The sequence below is a fragment of the Acanthopagrus latus genome, chromosome 13 (assembly GCF_904848185.1).
Source record: "Acanthopagrus latus isolate v.2019 chromosome 13, fAcaLat1.1, whole genome shotgun sequence".
NCBI classification, from domain to species: Eukaryota; Metazoa; Chordata; class Actinopteri; order Spariformes; family Sparidae; genus Acanthopagrus; species Acanthopagrus latus.
Genome location: NC_051051.1, coordinates 27,745,493 through 27,762,312, shown reverse-complemented (window position 1 = coordinate 27,762,312; position 16,820 = coordinate 27,745,493). Strand labels below are relative to the sequence as shown.

Below are 16,820 nucleotides of genomic sequence, written 5' to 3'. Positions count from 1 at the left end.
ACAAGTCAGGTAATATTTGTATCCGAGTCACTTCCTGTCAGCTCACCTGCTCCTCTCTGTTACTGGTCTCAGTCTGTAACATCTGAAGCAGCCGTCTGGCCGTCAGCCCTCCGGTCGTGTCGATGAAGATCACGCTCTGTTTCAGGTGGAAAGAAATGTGCACCGCCACACCAAAACACACCTGAAGAGCAGGCGGGCGTGCAGAGGAGTTACTCCTGCATGTGAGTCCAGCTTTGTTCTAAAAACTGTGAGTTTATGGGAGTAAAATTATCAGTGATGAAGTGGGAAAAAGTAGAAAATGTTCACCTGAGATTTGCCACTTCCTGGGCCTCCTGACAGCTCCGTTATCTCTCCGGTATAGAAGCCTGAATCCAGCAGTTTATCTAAGCTGCAAGAAACAAGGTGCGATTCATTACTCACAGCTGCCAGCCGGGTTAGAATCCATTCAGTCCAGAGGAGCCGCAGAGCCCGGCTGCAGGAAACAGACTGAGCTGAAGCAGGCTCACACTGTTTTAGGATCTTTGGCTGGTTCTTCATATCAGCTTCTGATTCTCCAAATCCACAATGTGATTAGACTTTTGATTTAAATGTTTCACTTTAAGCACTGACGGCTCTCACATGTGGATCTTCACTGATCCACATGTGAGAGTCTGATGTCCTGATATACAACAGCTCCACTTTCTGAACTGACAAGTTCAGTAATACTGACTGAGTTCAACAACAGCAGCCTTCAGGGATTCAACAAGGGAGAGAAGTCCAGTTCCTCTAATCTGTCCAGAGTGAACCCTCTTCACAAACACATCACATGAAGGAGAAAATAAACCAACATGTCCGAGTTTCCTCTGGTACCAGTCAGCTGATCCTCCTCATCACACAGGAGAAGAGACTGGCAGGGATACTGCAGGCTAATGCTAAGCTAACTGCAGGCTAACACTAAGCTAGCGGCAGACTAACACTAAGCTAGCTGCGGGCTAACACTAAGCTAGCTGCAGGCTAACGCTAAGCTAGTGCTGTTTTTCCCTTGGATGCAGGAAGGAGAGAGGAATAAAACGTAAGAAACCAATTCTGCTTCTGATTGTTTTCAGTTTTCATTTTATAAATCGACATTGTGACACTCGGAGTTTTTCACTGTCTCGGCTTTGAGCAGGTCGTCTTTAGTTCTTTGTCTATTTCTTCCACTATCATTCGCTGAGAATCGTCCCTCCAGCTGAAACAGAAACATCTTCAGATGAACGACTGCAGGAACACTGAGCGCTACATGCTTTAATCATTATTCTGTCCTGAGTGAAAGAGGGCGTGTGCTTCAGAGTTACAGCCTTGTTAAGGCTCTCTCTTCCGGCGCTGGCGTGAGCAGGACGCTGATCCAGTAGCTCCGTACGCGTAGTTTCGTTTTTAGTGTCTAAGTGTGTTTTTTTTTCTTTCAACTAAGTACACTTGCTGTGTAGGCCCTTATATATCCTATAGATACAACGTCTTTTTATCGGTAACAAATCAGTGGACAACTTGCTTATTCAAGGGAGAAGCTGATTTCACTCCAAACAATGGGACAAGCCGGCATTGTTTACTCCATACCTGTGGAGCTGAGGAGGAGGAGACGAGGCCGCAGAGCCGGGGCGAAGGTGAAGGCTAGGCTAGCGGCTAAGCGGTGGAAGTACAAGCCCTCGGTTCCTTCGATCATCATGGGGAATGTCAACTGCCTGACCAACAAGACAGACGAGCTGGCTGCCCTTGTGAAGACCGAGGACATTCAGGGAGAGCAATTTACTGTGTCTCTCTGAAACTTGGCTCACCCAGAACACACTGGACGATAATGTGGATGTACCTGGATTCACCACGGTGAGAGCGGACAGAGACTACAGACGCAGCGGCAAATGCAAAGGTGGGGGACTCGCATTGTTTATTAACACCAGATGGTGCAACCCGGGGCATCTTACAGTGAAGGAGACTGAGTGCAACAGAGACATTGAGTTGCTGGCGGTAGGACTCAGACCATACTATATACATGTTTACATCCCTCCGCGTGCACACGCCGAGACCGCGTCTGACGTCATCCACTCCACCGTATCCAGGCTGCAAACACAACACCCAGACGCATTCATCGCCATCTCAGGGGATTTTAACCACGTCACACTGGACTCAATACTACCAGACTTTCACCAGTTTGTAAGCTGCCCCACCAGGAAGAACAGGACTTTAGACCTCCTGTACACCAACGTGAAGGAAGCTTATGCGGCCGCTCCTCTGCCCCCACTGGGAAAGTCTGATCATAACCTGGTCCTGCTCACACCACACTACAAGCCAAAGATCCAGAGACAGTCCACAACCACCCACTCCTTCAGGAAATGGTCTCCTGAGGCAGTAGATGCTCTGAGGGACTGCTTCGAATCTACTGACTGGAACGTCCTGCAGGACACACATGGTGAGGACATCGAGGGGGTCACCCAATGCACGACTGACTACCTGAACTTTTGTATGGACGTTGTGGTTCCCATTAGGTCTGTACGCTGCTTTCCAAACAACAAGCCCTGGATTACCAGTGATGTCAAGGATATCCTTAACAGGAAGAAGAGGGCATTCAAGGACGGTGACAGAGACGAGCTGAAGCGCGTACAGGGGGAACACAAGGTCCAGCTGAGAGAGGCAAAGGAGGAGTACAGAAGGAAGGTGGAACAGAAGCTGCAGCGGAACAACATGAGGGAGGTCTGGGATGGCATGAAAACCATCATAGGCTGCAAGAAGAAGGCCAGCAGCACAGAAGAGGGGGATGCTGGGAGAGCTAACCAGCTAAACCTGTTTAACAGGTTTGGTACCCGAGCTCCCACAGCCAGTGACTGCCCACTTCACACCCCCATCACGTCCATTATCACCTCGGACTACAGGGCACCCCCACCCGCCACACCCACGGACATTTCAACCCCCCCACCCCTACCATAGACAGTTCAACCCCCCCTCCCTACCCCCATGGACATTTCAACCCCCCCTCCCTACCCCCATGGACATTTCAACCCCCCCTCCCTACCCCCACGGACATTTCAACCCCCCTCCTCACCGCTACGGACATTTCAATCCCCCTCCCCTTCACCATCACCAAGGAGCAGGTGAGCAAAGAGCTGAGGAGACTGCGCCCAAGGAAAGCAGCGGGCCCGGACAAAGTGTGTCCAAGGATGCTCAAGGCCTGCTCTGCTGAACTGGGGGAGCCGCTTCAGCAACTGTTCAACCATAGCCTGAGGCTGGGGAGGGTCCCCGTGCTCTGGAAGACTTCATGTCTCATCCCGGTTCCTAAGATTAAACACCCCAAGGAGCCAGGTGACTTCAGACCAGTAGCACTAACATCCCACATCATGAAGACCTTCGAACGGCTGCAGCTCCATCTCCTCAGACCCCAGGTCCACCACGCACAGGATCCACTGCAGTTTGGATACCAGGAGAAGGTGGGTGTGGAGGATGCCATCCTCTATCTGCTTCACAGGGCACACTCTCATCTGGACAAGGAGAGCGGTGCTGTGAGAATCATGTTCTTTGATTTTTCCAGCGCCTTCAACACCATCCAGCCCCTCCTGCTGAGAGACAAGCTGACAGGGATGAATGTGGATTCACACCTGGTGAGATGGATTACAGACTACCTCACAGAGAGGCCGCAGTACGTCAGACTGAAAGACTGCATGTCAGACACTGTGGTTAGCAGCACCACAGGGGACTGTGCTCTCTCCCGTCCTCTTCACCTTGTACACATCTGACTTCCAGTACAACTCGGAGCTCTGCCACATGCAGAAATACTCAGATGACACTGCAATAGTGGGCTGTATCAAGGATGGACAGGAGGGGGAGTACAGGAGCCTGATTGAGGGCTTTGTGGAGTGGTGCAGGTCCAACCGCTTACAGCTGAACACCTCTAAGACCAAGGAGATGGTTGTGGACTTCAGGAGGAAGAAACCACAGCTCCAACCTGTGTCCATCGAGGGGGTCGATGTGGAGGTGGTCAGGACCTGCAAATATCTGGGGCTGCAGCTGGATGACAGGTTGGACTGGACAGCAAACATGGACGCTGTACACAGGAAAGGACAGAGCCGTCTGTACTTCCTGAGAAGGCTGGGGTCCTTCAACATATGCAAAAAACTGCTGCAGATGTTTTACCAGTCTGTGGTGGTCAGCGTCCTCTTCTACGCTGTGGTTTGCTGGGGAAGAAGCAGCAAGAAGAGGGACGCTGCCCGACAGGACAGACTGGTGAGGAGAGCTGGCTCAGTGGTGGGCACAGAGCTGGACTCTCTGGTGACTGTGGCAGAGAGAAGGACCCTGGACAAACTGCTGTCCATACTGGACAACACCCACCACCCTCTGCACAACACCTTCAGCAGGCAGAGGAGCGTGTTCAGTGGCAGACTGCTGTCTCAATCCTGCTCCACCAATAGACACAATAACTCTTTCGTCCCCCTGGCCATCAGACTGTACAACAGCTCGCAGTGATGTCAGGAAGCACAATAGACAATGGACAAATGCACTCAAAAGCACTCATCTTTTATAGCCCAATTTAATTTAATTGTACACCGTCCCCTGTCCCCTTAATACTCTTTACCTCTATGTCACTTTATATTTTTAATATCACTTTATATTTTATACAGTTGTACAAAACATTTTTATAACATTTTTTATTCCATATTTTTATTTCTACTGTTTCTTTGATATTGTATGTATGTTCAATGTTTGTTATTGCTACTGGATGCTTGAATTTCCTCCGGGATCAATAAAGTATCTATCTATCTATCTATCTATCTATCTATCTATCTATCTATCTATCTATCTATCTCTGTTGCTGCCTTGATAAATCTTCCCTGAGCTCCACCTCCACACAGCAGGTGGTTTATACGTGACCTCCTCCACTTCAGTGTATCTCCGCTTTTTATGGAAAGAATTCAATAAACTGCGATAAATCACCAGACCTCTATTAATGTCCTCCGGAGCAGAGTGAACAGAGCTGACTGAGGTGTGAGGATCAGTCAGCCACTGTACGCGTCTCTAATAACCCAGCATCGTTAGGAACAACTCTGTGGCCTACATGGACTCTTTAGTCTGTTGCTGCTGGATGTGTGGACACATCAGACCCCCTGCTGCTTCAGCTAGTGAAGAATATCTGCTGTTTATTCTCCTGTGGACGAGTCAGAACTCGCTACACCAGCTCTGGTTTCTAAACGTGGTGGCCATTTTTAGTTGGACCTCGGTCATGATAACTCCGCCCCCAGCCCCTGACATGGCTGGTTCTCTGTTCCAGACCAGCAAAGTGTTGGCGCCACTCTGGCTCAGAACCAGCACCTGAACCGCTTTGGTCCAAAAGGGGTGATAGTTCTTTCCAACACGTGTAAATGGCCTCAGGTTTGTTTCCTACACTTCAGATGTAAATAGAGCAGTGATAAATGCTCAGAGAGCTGCTGCTTCCACTCTTTCTTACTGTCATCCACACGACGTACGCCACGAGAGGAAACACTGCATCAGGTCCACTCACAGAGCAGTGGCTCTCCTCACAGATCAGAGACTTTCACACAGTCTGATGCAGATTCATGGTGAGATGCAGCGTGTTTACAGGATGTTGAAATCGTCTGACCGCTCGTTCCCCTTTACAGCTGCAGCAGGATATATTCTGGAGTCTGACTGGTGATCCGTTTTTTTTTCTGATTCACAGCTGAACTGTTTTCTGCACTGACACGTTCACCGGACTGGAGAACTAATCGGACTTGGATGAATATGAAACTAATGAGTCTAATCTGTAGAGGATAGTTTTGTGATATTTAAGATCTTTTTACCAGAAAACTTTGAAATGTGAATTTGTAGTGAATAAAATAATTTAATAAACACATTACGTGTTATTAATTATATTGGTTTGTGTCCACTGGTGTTGGCTATCCAACCTGGATGAGAAATGAGGAGTGTAAAGTGTCAGTAACGACTGTTGGACAGTTAAGATGCAGGATGTTGTGCATCTAGTGTGGGAGCCTGTACTGTGCAGGGGGCGGAGCCTGCATCATACAGGGGGCGGGGCCTTAATGATTTCTTTAATCACAACATTACAGAGTCACTAATAAGTGAATTGTTGAACATGTTCATAAATAGTTACTTGTTCAAAATGTTTTCTCTTGTAAATGTAACAGTAACATATTGATCGAGTACGACGGCTGTGACATTAATTATTAGCCTAACACTTTCAATAATGCCACATTTTATTTTATATGGACTGAAGTGATGAATGACTGACTGTCATTCTATTTTTAGTCTCTTATTTTGTTCTTACAACAACATTAAACTCTGATGGAAAGAGCTCTACGTGTATCTGGGTTGTTTCTACCGTCTCCTGAAGAACCGCAGCTGCCTCTGTTTGTCGTGGTGGTTCTGACCCGTCTGCTCTCTCAGTAAATGTTTGGATAGTCTGCTGACGTTCAGACCAGCGATCTGTGCAGCGTGTTGAATCTCATCAGCTCTGCCTGCACGCCTGATGATGGATGTGACAGCGCTGCAGTTAAATCTACATAGTCAAGGTCCTCCAGCCTGAAGGTGAAGCCTCACTGGAGGATGCGGTTGGTGGGCTGATGGCGGCTCTCATCACTCGCAGCGTGATTGTGAAGAGGACTGTTGGGCCGGACGTGTTATCGGTGCAGCGGCGGCTGATGAAGCATCCGCTTGTGTTCTTGTGAGGACTCGGGAGGATGGAAGTGATTTGTCCTTGAGAAGACACAGATTGTGAATTTCCCAGGAGCGGCACTCATCAGTGAGACCAGAACCGTTCAGTCCTTTAACCCGAAGGTCTTTATCTGAGGCGGAACCAACCAAGAGGCTCAGATTCTGTTCAGGCTCATTTCCTCCAAGAGCTTTTTTAAAGAACATGTTTGATTCCTGTGGATAGATTTAACTTTCTCAGGAGCAGAGCCAGAACCAGAACCACACTGGAGAATCTGTGTTCTGTAAAGAACCACAAACAGAGAAGGATGAAGAGAGCTGAGACAAACATGGTCTTCAGCCAGACATTCCTGCAGTGTGAGATCAGTTCATTAATCAATCACAATACAATTAGTTACTGTAGTATTTTGATCATTTATTGATCATTTTCGTGTGTGTTGCTTGTCTTTGTGACAGCAGATGAAGGTCTCTGACAGAGAAGACAGTCTGAGACGTCAGTCAGTGAAACTGTGATGAACAGATTTGTCTCTATAACTGATAATATTCACTATATTGAATATTGAACAGTTGCATGAAATTTCACCTGACAGGCAATTAGCTGCACTGACAATACACTCAGTTTACATCTAATTTAAAAGTTCCTATTTAATATTATTTTGTTAATTAAAAGTGTTGTATGAGTTCAGGTACATGATCAGATGTCAGTCTTTTATTTATTCACTCTGTCTTTGTCTCGGCAGAGGCTTTACTGAATTAAAGGCTGAGGTATACAATCTACTGAGTGCCTGGTTTGTTCTGGTTTGATGACGTCCTAACAGGATGGTTTTCTTCTTTGCTCTTTTGATTTCTGATTGAATTTCAGCAGTCGGTCGAGGCCCCAGAGGGATGAAAAGGATGTGATGGACACAGACGTTTCTGTTATCTGAACTCTGAGTCACTTTGCAAATATCAAACAGCTGGAAGAAGAAAGGGAAATGTTAAATACCGAGACATAATTTAAAATAATAGGAAATATGACTTGTCGAGCTGAGCGTGATGAGGAAAATGTAAATACTCAAATATTTCTATCATTTCATGTGGGCTTTGTTCTCTCAGACAGAGCTGTGAGATAGTTTTAGAAACAGAATCATCAGAGTAATGTGCAGCAATAATGAATGTTGTTCTCTACATCCAGTCTAGTGATTCAGAGAGAGAAGTCTGTCTGCACAGCACATCAGCTGAGAAAAACAGTGACACACAACATCAGCAGGAGATATCAGTGTGAGGATCAACACATTACAGCTGAGTGTGTTCACATGACTCTCAGTTCATTACGTACAGCTACGCTAAACTAACACAAGCCAACAAAATAGGCCTGGAATAAATCTCATCTGAGTGACACTTATAATGTGTTGAACTGTGTTTTATTTAATGCTGAGACGTGCTGCTAACATTTTATACACTAATGAAGACACTAAATATTATAATGTGTTCACAGAGTCAGTCAGACGCAGGTTAATGTAGCTGTGAGCAGAGTTTCCAACTGTCTCCAACTCACCAACTCACTAAACTGACACATTTGTTAAGGGAGTCTGGGGACTTTCTCCACGGGGACAAAGAAGTCGCCTATATTGTTCCTGTTTAGTGTCTTTGTAACATGTGACATGTTTAGATCAATAACATGTTTCTTCTTTCATAAATGGAGTGTAAATGGTGAAATCAGTGTAGACAGTGTGTTCAAACAGCTGATCAATGTTGGCAGGTAAGACTTTAGCACTTTAGACACAGAAGCAGACAGGCTGGTACAGACATGCTGCCACAAACTGACACTTTTTACAAGGAGACAAACAACTTCAGCTTCTGGTTTAATGCTGAATTTACAACAAGGACACAATGAGTCAGAATCTGTCACAGATTCTGTGACAGATTCAGACACAGTTTCACTACGTTATAAAGTTTTATGCTACCTAACAACTATTAAAATGAGCTGATTTGTCTGGTGATGTTGAGGTGACTGGTTGGATCAGTTCAGACAGCGTGTTCATCATCAACATCAACATCTGCAGGTCAAGAGAGCCCAGGACAGATGTTGATAGCAGGTCTGAAGGAGGTGAGAAACTCCTCATCAACACATTTCATCAGCTCCACAAAATGCATCCTCCTCCTGCTGCATCATCAGCTTCAGCTCCTCCTGCTGCATCATCACCTTCAGCTCCTCCTGCTGCATCATCAGCTTCAGCTCCTCCTGCCACATCATCAGCTTCAGCTCCTCCTGCCGCATCATCAACTTCAGCTCCTCCTGCCGCATCATCAGCTTCAGCTCCTCCTGCCACATCATCAGCTCCTCCTGCCGCATCATCAGCTTCAGCTCCTCCTGCTGCTTCATCAGCTTCAGCTCCTCCTGCCACATCATCAGCTTCAGCTCCTCCTGCTGCATCATCACCTTCAGCTCCTCCTGCCACATCATCAGCTTCAGCTCCTCCTGCTGCTTCATCAGCTTCAGCTCCTCAGCTTCAGCTCCTCCTGCCACATCATCAGCTTCAGCTCCTCCTGCTGCTTCATCAGCTTCAGCTCCTCAGCTTCAGCTCCTCCTGCATCATCAGCTTCAGCTCCTCCTGCTGCATCATCAGCTTCAGCTTGGTGTTCCTAATAAAGTGGACACCAGGATCCATTCCTGTGTCTCTGCATACCTCACACAGCTCTGACTGTACCAGCAGCCATCAGTTCATGTCTTCACCAGCAGAGTGCAGCCAAGACACACGATCGGCCGGCCTTTCCTCTCACGGCTGATTCACTTTCATATCACTAATCCGATGCACTAACTAATTTATGACAACCACTTAAAAAGAGCCACAGTGAGAGAGAAGAAACACCTGTGGTCATTAATTATGCTGAAACAGTGAGTTTAACTGTTGAAAAAGTACCATCCTATAAATTATGCCACGCTGGCCCAGTTCACTGATGTCCGGAGCAGCCTGTGTCCTGGCTGAAGAAGACTTCCTTCTCAAAGTGGAATATTTATGTGCTGCTCTTTGTGCTGCGGCTGCATGCAGATGAATGAACCTCCGTACAAACGCTGCCGTGTCTCAGGTTTGCAGATTAATTACATGTTCTGCTGTAATACAACGCTACGCTGGTCACGGAGGGAATTTCTGGTTTCTTCAAACTCATTAAAATTTAATGTTCTGATGTACAGAGAAAATGTTTTAAAGGACTGGTTGGTGGTGTTTGTTGTTTTAGTGGAGTACAGGCAGCTGATATATCAGAGGCCACTGTGAGCCAAATGCAACAACCAGCAGAGAAGTGAGCTCCAGTTCAGATGCAGCACGCACGCTGTATTTTTAACTGTAGCTACCGTCCTCCAGATGCATATTCTACCAGCACAGGTCAATGCTAATCCAATCTGAACAACACTGAAAAGATTTTAGTTTGATAAAAGTGGATCAATGCAGAGGAATCTGGTTACACAACATCTTTGGTAATGCACAATACTATTGATTTCACATGTTGTCCTGTGACTGTGGATGGTCTGTACCTGTCTGCACAGCTCAACATCAAAAACTGAAGCAAAATATTATTAAACTGACTAAATGACTTTTAAATGGCGTCCTAGATCTGACAGAGGCAGCGCTAATTAACGAGGAGCCGCATGTAAGATTGTTTGTGAGCATGAACCACCTGTGAATACTCATCGTGACGCCTGATGAAGGGCTGCAGTCGCACCGCAGTTGGAAGTAAATATATAGTGAGTTAGACATTCGCAGTTTGCCTGCAGCTTCTGTTCTTCTCGTCCTTCTACAAACATTTATTCTGTGCTCTACTTTTGTCTATTTAATGACACAGCAGTCAAAAATGTCTCAGTGCCAGAAACAATACATTTATGAATAATACCACATTAATTCTGGCTGGCACATTAATCACTAAACGCCTCATATAAAAATTTAAGGTTTTTTTTTTTTTTTTTTTTATAAATCCAAACATTTTGTTTGTGGATCCAAAAATCTTGCTGACAGATCCAGAGGTTCTGAACCTGAATGGTCTCTGTAGACATCACAATATGAACATTTAATTACTAAATATTGCTACAGCTACTACCAGTAAACAAACCACAGACTTTAATGTGAACTGCCATCCGGTTTGATTAGCTCATATAAAGAAGTCTCTAAAAGATTAAACCGGCACCACCTCACGATCCCTCTCATCCAGACTGAACTCTGGGGAGACGTTGCTTAATGCCGGCTGTGTTGAACTGACTGTAGGAATACATACTGGATGTTGGAGGTGAAGCTTCCTTTAAGCCTTAGTGGCTCTGAGCCCACAGTTAAACCCCCCGTCCCCCTGAAGACAAAGCAGGTCTGTGCTGTGCTGAGCGAGCAGCAGGTCTGTACCTGGGGCTTCCAGAGGAGAGGATGGCTGTCGAGCTCAGCAGCTCTTCATACAGATCGGCGCCTGACACGGGGAACGCTGTGTGCTGGGCCAGCAGCACTCGGCGGATGGCAAACAGAGCCTGAAACACATCAAATTACAGCATGTGAGACACACAGACACACAGACACACACACACACAGATTGGGTGGTTTTCTGCCCAGCTGTCATGTGATTATAATCCACAAGTAACATGTTTCTAATAATGTCCTCTCACTGTCTGTTCACTCTGTTCCCTTTATGATCATTGATCTGTTAATATTTGATCAGCTGATTATCGCAGTTATCATATTAACACTGTATAATGAATGTTGTATGATGCGAGACGCCACTGCAACATCTGTAAGAATGAAACCACTGGATACCTTTAACATCAGGATGTTCCAGTCGTGTTTGTGACGACAGAACCGGGTCTTTTAAGCCAAACATGAAAAGTAAAGTTTCTAAACACTGTTTCTGCAGACGGGGCTGGAATAAAGGTTGACCAACATGTGTGTCTGTCCTACCTAACCATCTTCACCCTGTACCATCAGTGTCAGTGTTAACACCGATCCTCACATCTGACGAGCTGGAACAAGAAGATATTTCACATTCTGATTGATGACTTAAAACTGCTCTGGTTCTGTTGGAAGTCTGACAGAGACCCGCTCAAATCTGTGAGTCTGAAGTACAAGCTGAGTGTTGGCTTTGTCTTGAGATGGACCCGGACACAACTGTAGTAATAATCACTCACACACAAAATAGGCCTGCAACTGATGACTAATTCCATTATTTTGAACAATAATTTGGACTACTCAGTGCTTAACAAATGTGAAAAATGTTAATTCCAGCCTCCCACAGCCCAAAGTGATGTCTGTAAACAGCTCCTCCAGAAACCCAAAGATTCTTGATTTAGTGTCAGAAAAGACAAAGACCAGCAGCAGATCCTCACATTCGGCTACAAACACTAAGCAACTCATGTTCTTCTGATAAAATAATCAATTAATCAACAGCAGTCTGTAACATTTTAAATGTACATTTTATGACAGTCAAACATCCACACTGTGCAGTGATGTTGCAGATCGATAATCATCCCAGGATTAAAACAGATCCTCCAGGGGGGCCACAGAGAAGCTGCTGCTGCAGCAGGAAGAAGACATGCTTCATATATTAGGACATATTTCAACATCCTGACTGAGCTCAAAGTTTCCAGCTGCCTCGAGAAATGAACCTGGTTTCCACGTGACTGACAGGTAAGTCTCATCGTCTCAACAAGGCTCCGGCTCATCGCCACTCCGCACAAGTTAAAATGAGTAAAAAGCTCGACTGATAACCTCACTAATTGCTTTTTGATTAAAGAGAGAGAAGTGGAAAACATCTCAGCCCTCCTTAAGCTCCAGGTCACACACAGTGACCGAACAACAGCATCGTTACCTGACTGCAGCACCAGCAGCTGGCAATCTGCTGGTGCTGCATCAAGAGCTCTGAAGTTTGAACATGAACATGCAAATAAATCAAACATCCAGTGAATTAAAAATACACTTTACATGTTCTGTAATCTCCAGGCATCTGTCAGGCACATGTCAGGACTGTGAAAACATTTTCTACTTCTGCAGAATATCCCAATATGACCGATGACTCATCACATCGAGGGTGGATATGTAAATGTAACATAGAGCGTCCACATACAAGATCCATATGATTTGTTTAGTCTGTCCGTTGCCCCAGAATGGCATTATGGGTGCGGTTGGTCTTAAACTGCAACACGAACATGGCGAAGCTGTGAAACTTTTTTACAAGGAGACAAACAACTTCAGCTTCTGATTTAATGCTGAATTTACAAGAAGGACACAATGATTCAGAATCTGTCAGAGTTTCACTACGTTACAAAGTTTGTTTCAACTCAACAACTGTTAAAATCACCACATTTGTTAATGGAGTCTGGTGCTGTTGTGTTACTGGTTCAGTGGTTGGATCAGTTCAAACAGACGAACAGCTGCAGGTTAAGAGAGCTGTGATTTATATGACAGTGATTATGCTTTTTTGTTAATTTGGATAATTATGTTTTTGCTGTCAAATTTTACAGTAACAATATAGGCGACTTCTTTGTCCCCGTGGAGAAAGTCCCCAGACTCCCTTAACAAATGTGTCAGTTTAGTGAGTTGTTGAGTTGGAGACACTTTATAAACTCTGTGAAACTCTGTCTCTGACTCATTCTGCATTATTTGGACCTTCTTGTTAATTCAGCAAATGTTCTACATGAACTTCTTTCTGTCTTTGAGTAGAAACATGGAGTCTGTTTGTCTCAGTGATGGACGGGTTTGTTTAATACAGAGCAGGAAGTGACATCACATCACAGGTGGTCTCTCAGTCAGGTTAATATCAGTTCGGAACAGGCTCTCTGAAAGTTGCTCTACCAGCTGTTTCACTAGGACTTTTAGATGGTGAGTCAAACACCTCTGACAGGAATAACGTTCTGAATATATAGACAATATTCTTCTCTAAAGGAAAAAGGAGACATTTGTGAAAATGAGCTGAGCCACATGAACACCTGAGGCAAATGTTCCTCTTGTCTACAACAGAAAACAAAACACAATGTGGCCGACCATTCAGGTCATGACTAACTGCTCTTAACTGCCATCACCCGATGAGATGTTTGGATTTATTTAATAAGCCAGCATGTAATTGTCTAAAGAACTGAATTAATTTCACTGAGTGCAGCTTTAAGCTCACAGGATGACATCCCCGTGGATCTGACAACATGACATCATCTCACTAACCAGGCTGGGACGTGATGATCTATATGAGAACGGATCAAATGCTGAGGCTTTGTGCAAAAGGAGCTCTTCTTGCTCTTTAGCAGGATTATACTCTGATTAGTCTCTTCTTCTGGGCAGAGAGGATTTCCTGCCAGAGTCCAGCGGCAGGAATTTATTTAAGGAGGTAAAGCAAATCTGCTGGGTCTCAATTAGTGGAAATGTAGGCGTCCCACTTTGGGACGGGGCTCACAGGATGTGAGTGTTTTTACATAGAAACATCACCCGTGTGCAGCTCTAATTGACCTGCCTGTCAGATAAATGTGCTGGTGAGGATGACCCTGCAGTGACCTGCTGTAATGTGTGTGTGATCAGCAATGTTCACATCTACAGTGAGTGTGATGGAGCAGTAGGAGGCTGGCTATCAGCTAAGGGGAAGGCTGCAGGCTGAACAAGCTGGTCAGACTGGTCAGGACGAGACAGGAATGTAGGACGAAGCTGAAGCTGCTGCTGGCAGCGATGGACAAACAATATGAGGCCACCTGTCGAAATCATACTCCAATTACCAGCATATTACCTGAGTAACCGCTAACTGCTGCTAACTGTAACTGCTGTTAGCTCGTAAGCCAGCTAACGGTCGTATTATCAGACTCTACCTGGACTGGGAGCCGTCGCTGTTGTTTACTATCAAACTACCATCTCTTGAGGTACAAACCGGCAAGGGGCTAGCTGGTTAGCATGCTAACTCAAAGAGATATCTCTGCAAGACAATACATACAGTAGTTGTGTCTTCACATTCTGTAGAACATTCCAGCTGGTTTATGGACAGTTAGAACAAAAATCTTACGTAGTGCACCTTTAGCATCCATCCTCAGAGGATGGATACTGACCACTGCAGACCAGGAACACCCCACAAGAGCTGCAGTTCTGGAGGTGTTCTGACCCAGTCGGCTAGCATCACAGTTTGGCCCAAACTCACTGAAATCCTCACGCTTGTCTATTCTTCATATATATATATATATATATATATATATATATATAGATATATATATATATATATATATATAGGGTTAGGGTTAGACACGTCTCTGAACAATCTCCTGATATCTTGGAGGTTTTCAGTCCAATGGGATTCCAGATGATTTCCTGTGTGCTACAGTACAAACACATCACAGACGATGCATCGCTGACTGTAAAGCTCTCACTCATCTTTTTTACCAGGGAGGCTCTTGTTGACTTGGATGCCCTGTCCGCCCACCCAATTACCCAGTGAGACACACTCATCTGAGAGGCCCTTCTGGGTCTCCTGGCTAATTATCTGCTTATATCACCAAGAAAGTTTTGGTGGATTTCTGATCTAAAAACAACAGTTTCCTGTTCTCTACCCATGAGGTCAGAAGAGAGTCAGCAGATTGTGTTGGATGATCTCTGCTCTGTCTGCCTCTCAGGGGTTCACACTGATAATGAAGGAGCCAGGAAGGAGTTTCTTTGTTTTGTTTCCCTGGTGGCTGTTTATCACACTGTTCTATATATATGTATGTACAAAATACGACAAACTTTAAAATATGACTTCTATATTCTATCTACTGGACACAAAATACTATTGTTTAATTGCAGTGTGATCATTAACCTTGAATTAAAGCCATGTTGTGAAACTATTCATCCTCTTATTAACCAGATGACCAGAGCTGCCCCGGTGATACAAAACATATTACTCATTCTGCTCGTATTAAATGTAACTGTATTGTTAATTAAAGCCAAACTAATACAAACCACTCACACAAGGAGAAAGTCACGCTGCACGTGGGAGAAAGTTCTAGATCAACATGATGTTGGTCATGTTTTCACCTCCCACACTTCACTGTTCAGGCCAAGTATGAAATGTGGGTGTCTCTCGTTTTCATTTCAGTCCTTTAACACTGAATACAGAAAATATGAGTTTCATTTATTAGAGGAAATAATAAAGTTTGTCTTCAGTGAGGAGCCAGAAACAGTAATTATTTTAGTTTTCACCATTTATTGTTTCGCCTGTAAAATGACCAGCGATTCAAACGACCTGCTGAATGTTGTGTTCTGCCTTTTAGACATGAAGTGCTGGATGTCTCTAACGTGTCCAAACTAAATGATGCCAAGGTGAAAATCCTGTGAATGCAGTAAACCCCGAGAATTCAACAGACATCTCAAAGATCCTCCAGCCAAGTTTCATGGAAATCTGTGTTTGTGTAATTCTGCACTTAGCAATAGTGCACTGATAATGTAACTTCACTTATACTGTTGATGAACGGTGTTGGAGGTTCTTCAGGTGTTTGTTCACTGACATGTTCAGGTTTCAGACTCATACAGCTCAGTGATGATGATGAATTAATGATATACGTTACAAAAATTATAATAAATACCTTGTATGACACAGAACATCTATGAGCAACTTCCTCAGTGTCAGATGAGACCAGGTCCTCCACTGTGGAGATAAAGACACCATGATTATTTCAGCTAACGTTACTGTAAACCAGAGGTAACTTAGCACCACACACACACACACACACACACACACACACACACACACACACACACACCAGTCTTAATGTCGGCAGCTCGCAGGTCTTTCACTAAGTCCTCGTCCAGTCCAGGACACATTCCTGCTCTCAACACCACCATGATGCTACATCGTTAGCAGCTAGCTCAGTTCAACAGAAGCAACAAGCTAACTCCGCCGCTAGCAACAGTTGTTTTTAGCTTTAGCGGCTAAGTGTCCCAGCTAACTGGTGCTGGCTGGACTCAGTGTGGGTGAGTCAGCTGCAGCTCGTCATGAAGTGGACTGACGACACTCGGAAGCGCTGACTGGTCTCTGCAGGACTCGACTCTCTCTGAACTTTGCTGAAGTCCCGCACCTGCAGCGGGAAACTGCTGATTGTGTCAGAGACATTACGCGAAGTTTGAACTTCCTCCCTCCTGCGCGCCGTAGAAAAGCACGTCGGGTAATGTAGTTAGTTCAGAACTCGTCTTTTCTTTTAACACACG

At 45.1% G+C, this 16,820-nt stretch overlaps 1 protein-coding gene across 1 annotated transcript in view; it reads right to left on the bottom strand.

Moving 5' to 3' along the window:
* The window catches only part of rad51d (RAD51 paralog D), a 21,565-nt gene extending 4,823 nt beyond the window's left edge, over positions 1-16,742 (bottom strand). The window contains exons 1-5 of the mRNA XM_037119173.1: positions 16,376-16,742; positions 16,199-16,260; positions 11,031-11,149; positions 307-388; positions 47-181 (exon numbers count right to left, since the gene is read on the bottom strand). Of these exons, the coding sequence (XP_036975068.1) occupies positions 47-181; positions 307-388; positions 11,031-11,149; positions 16,199-16,260; positions 16,376-16,457 (480 nt within the window). The 5' untranslated portion in view covers positions 16,458-16,742. The remainder of the gene's footprint in view (positions 1-46; positions 182-306; positions 389-11,030; positions 11,150-16,198; positions 16,261-16,375) is intronic.
* Between the last annotated feature and the right edge of the window lie 78 nt (positions 16,743-16,820).